Below are 4,385 nucleotides of genomic sequence, written 5' to 3' on the forward strand. Positions count from 1 at the left end.
TAGAGTTAGTATTTTATGGTAATCTAGTAGTTTTTTAATCTAGTATTTTGTTGTATGATCGTTGCTTGCCGACTTGTAGGGGGTAATTTATTAGCGATTATCAGCTATGCTACGCCCCTGCTCGCAGCTTTCGATAGTCGGCATCGCAACGACCATAGAAAACAAAACAAACAGTGAGATGACCAAACATCGCCCGCGTTGAAGCGCTGTAGGCCTTCAATTAATGGGAAGAGGTGCCAGATGATGTACTGAGCGTTTGTATACGCCTTGCTTGGTTTTTACTAGAGCAACGCGCACCTTGCCATCCGATCCGTGCGTTACTTCGGTGACTCTGCCGAGCAGCCACTTCTGGGGCGGTAAATTGTCCTCTTTGATGACGACGATGGTTCCTGGTAGAAGGTTGGCCGATTCCTTTGTCCACTTAACTCTTTGCTGCAGCCCAGCTATGTAGTCACGGGACCAGTCTCGCCAAAACCGTCGCTTGATGGCTGATATAAGCTGCCAGCGTTGTAGATGAGTTAGGTCGTCGTCCGGATGAGGAGGTGCCGATCCTGGGGGTAGAGCAGCGAGCGTGGTGCCTACCAGAAAGTGGGCTGGAGTAATAGCCTCTCCGTCGTTAGGGCTGCTGCTGTCAGCTACTAGCGGACGCGAGTTAAGCACTGCTTCCACTTCAACCAGGATCGTCTGGACTTCGTCCTCCTTCAGCAAGGCGTTTCCGACGGCCCTCAAAAAGAGGTGTTTGGCGGACTTGACGGCGGCCTCCCATAGGCCCCCGAAATGAGGCGACCGGGGCGGAATGAAGACAAACTCAACCTGGTGATGGACGCCGTACGTTCCCACTGTGCTGCGGACATCGGAGGCCATCTCCTGAAGCAGCCGTGAGGAACCAACAAAATTGGTTGCATTGTCGCAGTAGAGTCGATCGAGCGGGCCGCGCCGCCCAACAAATCTGCTGAGACAGAGGATAAATGAGTTAGAAGTGAGATCCTTCAATAGTTCTAGGTGAACCGCTTTCGTTGAAAAACATATGAATACTGCGACATACATTTTTAACGCTGCCTTGCCCCGCACTCCTAGCGACACTCGGATTGGACCGAAGAGATCGACTCCGCTTATTCTAAAGGGTCGACTGATTCTGACACGGTCAAGAGGCAGATTTCCCATTATTTGCGACATTAACCGTGGCTTATACCGGAAGCAGTGCGTGCATCGGCGCACAACAGCACCGCACTCGCGTCGTGCATTGATCAACCAAATTGTCTGCCGAAGCAGGCCGACTAGGGCTCGTGGTCCTGCATGGCAATTAGCATAGTGCAGGTGCTCGATGTACAATTTGACAAAACGATTCCCTTTAGGCATTAATATTGGGAATTTGGCACTGGGTTCTAGATCCGCGTGCGCTAGTCGACCGCCCACCCGCACCAATGTTAAAGTACGGGTTCCGAAAGTTTCGTTGCTGATTAATGGGCTAAGTTTTTGGTAAGAACTGGGTAATGGCAAATTTTTCTTTAATTTATTGAATTCGTCTGCAAACGATTCACGCTGAACAGCCTGCGCGATATAAGAGAACGAAAAACTAAGCTCGGTGGCTGATAGGACGTGGTCGTTCCACAATTTCCAGGCCCTGCCGTAAACAAAACGAAAGATAAATGTTGTAATTCTCACAACCTTCACATAGGAAGAAGAATTTTCAACTAATTGTAGTAGCGGATGATTTGAGACGACAGCAACCGTATGGGCGATTACTGGCGGTTTCATTTCGAGTTGGCTTTCGAGGGGCGTGTCAGCCAAGTGCTGATTAACTGGCCAATGAGTCGAGTCCATGGACAAAAACGAAGGGCCTTCAAACCATAGCGTCGTATCGAGATCTTTGACCGTAGTCCCTCGAGAGGGTAGGTCCGCTGGATTGAAGGTAGTCGGGACGTGTCGCCAGACTGCAGTTGGAGCCAGTTCGTGAATAGCCGAAACCCTATTTGCGACGAATGTTTTAAGTTTTGACAGATGAGTGCGCAACCAGAAGAGAACAACTTCAGAATCCGACCACATAGTAACCTGCTCGACGCGGTAAAGATTAAGCGTTTGCACATCACTCCATAACTTCGCTAAGAGGTGAGCCGCACAGAGTTCTAGTCGTGGAATACTAAGTCTATTGATCGGTGCTACCCTAGATTTGGCTGTTAGCAACCTAACTTTTATTCCCTCTGAGGTCACTGACCTTACGTACAGACAACAACCGTAAGCATCTGTTGACGCGTCCGCAAATCCGTGGATTTGATAAGTGCCGCCAAACTGAGTTCCGACATGCCGAGGGATGTTTAACGTTTCTAAATCTGTAAAGCAAGATGACACCGTCTTCCAACGATGCAGTACGTCGGCGGGTATTTCGTCGTCCCATCCAATTTGTAGCGACCAGAGTTTTTAAATAAGTATCTTTGCAAGGGTAACGATAGGGCAATGAGTCCTAACGGATCGAACAGCCGTGCTGCAAATGAAAGCATGGATCGCTTTGTGGGTGGGTCTTCAAGCTGTAGATTCTGGGCGTTGAATTTGAACGTATCCTGTTTTGGACTCCAAGTGAGACCCAAAGTTTTCGTATCGGCGTCTTCTCCAATAAGGACTTCTGGCTCGGCGACCTGTCGTTCGTTGAGGTTACAATTCGACGCCCACTTAGCCAAGACGAACCCTGCGGAATCTAAAATCTCTGTGATTTCCCCTCGCAATTTCCTTAACTCACGAATGGAATCGGCCCCTGTTAACAAGTCATCGACGTAAAAATCATTTGCTAGAGCCTGTGAAGCTAAGGGAAGAGATTCGGAGTAGATCTCGCTAAGCTGCTTCAAACACCGTATTGCAAGGAAAGGAGCACTTGCCGTACCATACGTAACGGGAATTTAAGCAGCGTGGCATACAGGCAAGGCTGAATTGTTGGCCCTACCAAGAGAATTTCATTCAACGAAATTTGGGAAGTGGTTTTGCATGACGCGTCGAATACGACTCTTAATTTAGTTGAAGAGCTTTCAGGTCGGAGAACGCACTGATGCGGTATAAAATAATGAGGCTCGTTGGGTATCCTATTATCTGTAGCCTCCATGTGACCGAGAGCTAAGTATTCCTTCATAAACTGGATGTACAACGAATGATTTGTTGGGTTCCCTTTCATACGCCGTTCTAAGGACAAAAACCGTCGTCGTGCAGTCGAGGAACGAGACACGAAGGACTCGATTTGAAAGGCAGGCTAACTACAAATTTTCCTGTAGAGTCACGCGAGACGGTGCTAGCAAACGATTTTTCACTCAACACTTGATCAGGGGTATAGAGCTGCGATTTTGTTAAATCGGGTATTCTTTCAATTTCCCAGAACTTCCTTAGCGTGTGATCCAAATTGTTGTCCTCAGTAGCTACTAGAGTGGAGTATGAGATACATCGTGCGGGCGGATTTTCTTTACAGGTCCCTGACGCTACCCAGCCAAAGACAGTATTTTGTAGAGTTGGACCTGAGTGCTTGTACCGTATTTGTCCTTCCCTAAGCAAGTCGAAAAACAACTCAGCGCCGATCAGCATGTCGACGCGTTTGGGCTTGTAAAAGTAAGGGTCTGCTAAGGAGATATCATTACGAATCCAATTGGAAGATATTGCGGTTGCTTCTGGACGATACCCTGAGATTGACGGTAAAATTATGCATTCAACTGCCGCTTCGAAGGAGTTTAATCGCGACCCAATTGTCGTCTGGACTGCGAAGCTAGCTGAACACGCGGAATTCCCAACGCCTGAGAATTTAGCCTCATGCCGGTATCGTTTTAATTGCAGATTATTTACTAATTCCTCCGTTATAAAATTAACCTGTGACCCTGAGTCTAGCAAAAACCTAGCGCACAGCTTGGCTCCTGACTGACTTTGAACCTCGACAAGGGCCGTTGCAAGTAAGACGTGATCTACCTTTTGCGGCATAGGCTGACTAACCGAGGCACTTAGTGACTGTTGGGCTACCTGATTGTCAATAGGCGATGACAATTGATTGCTCGACGGTACTTGGGAGGTTGAGGTATACCGATGCAGAAGTGTGTGATGAGCATTCGTACAAATTCGACAACGAGATGACTGGCATGTTGCGACACTATGTCCTCTGCATAGACAATTGATGCAAAGTGGTGCATTCATTGCGAACTTGAACCGAGCTTCTACCGAGATATTAGCGTACGATGTACAACTCTGGATGAAATGGCTGTCTGACTTGCAGAAGCAACATTTAGACTTAAGTTCTTCGACAGGTCGGGAAACTGCTAATGCCGCTTTGCTATATCTGGGCTTGTTCCCTAGCTGTCCCTGTTTGGGAGCTTTTCTGCCTGTCGTGGATTCCTCAGCCGCTAAGTGTTGGTATCGTTTAT

General features: G+C 48.0%; 1 protein-coding gene across 1 annotated transcript; it reads right to left on the minus strand.

Moving 5' to 3' along the window:
* Nucleotides 1–216: 216 nt before the first annotated feature.
* On the minus strand, nt 217–2,303 carry LOC139353956 (uncharacterized). Its single transcript, XM_070998154.1, has 3 exons — nt 2,225–2,303; nt 1,046–1,349; nt 217–949 (listed from the first exon to the last, which is right to left on the minus strand). Exons 1-3 carry the CDS (start codon nt 2,301–2,303, stop codon nt 217–219), a joined length of 1,116 nt encoding a protein of 371 aa, XP_070854255.1.
* Nucleotides 2,304–4,385: the final 2,082 nt, after the last annotated feature.

The sequence above is a fragment of the Drosophila suzukii genome (assembly GCF_043229965.1).
Source record: "Drosophila suzukii chromosome Y unlocalized genomic scaffold, CBGP_Dsuzu_IsoJpt1.0 scf_Y1, whole genome shotgun sequence".
In the NCBI taxonomy this organism is placed as follows: Eukaryota; Metazoa; Arthropoda; class Insecta; order Diptera; family Drosophilidae; genus Drosophila; species Drosophila suzukii.

What these genes read in the sequence shown, in the direction of transcription:
- LOC139353956 (XM_070998154.1), bottom strand. Translation starts at nt 2,303, where the DNA reads ATGTCGGAACTCAGTTTGGCGGCACTTATCAAATCCACGGATTTGCGG. An exon ending in GATGCTTACGGTTGTTGTCT is followed by an intron (nt 1,350 to 2,224) that starts GTACGTAAGGTC and finishes TAATGCCTAAAG; the next exon opens with GGAATCGTTTTGTCAAATTG. An exon ending in GGCAAGGCAGCGTTAAAAAT is followed by an intron (nt 950 to 1,045) that starts GTATGTCGCAGT and finishes CTGTCTCAGCAG; the next exon opens with ATTTGTTGGGCGGCGCGGCC.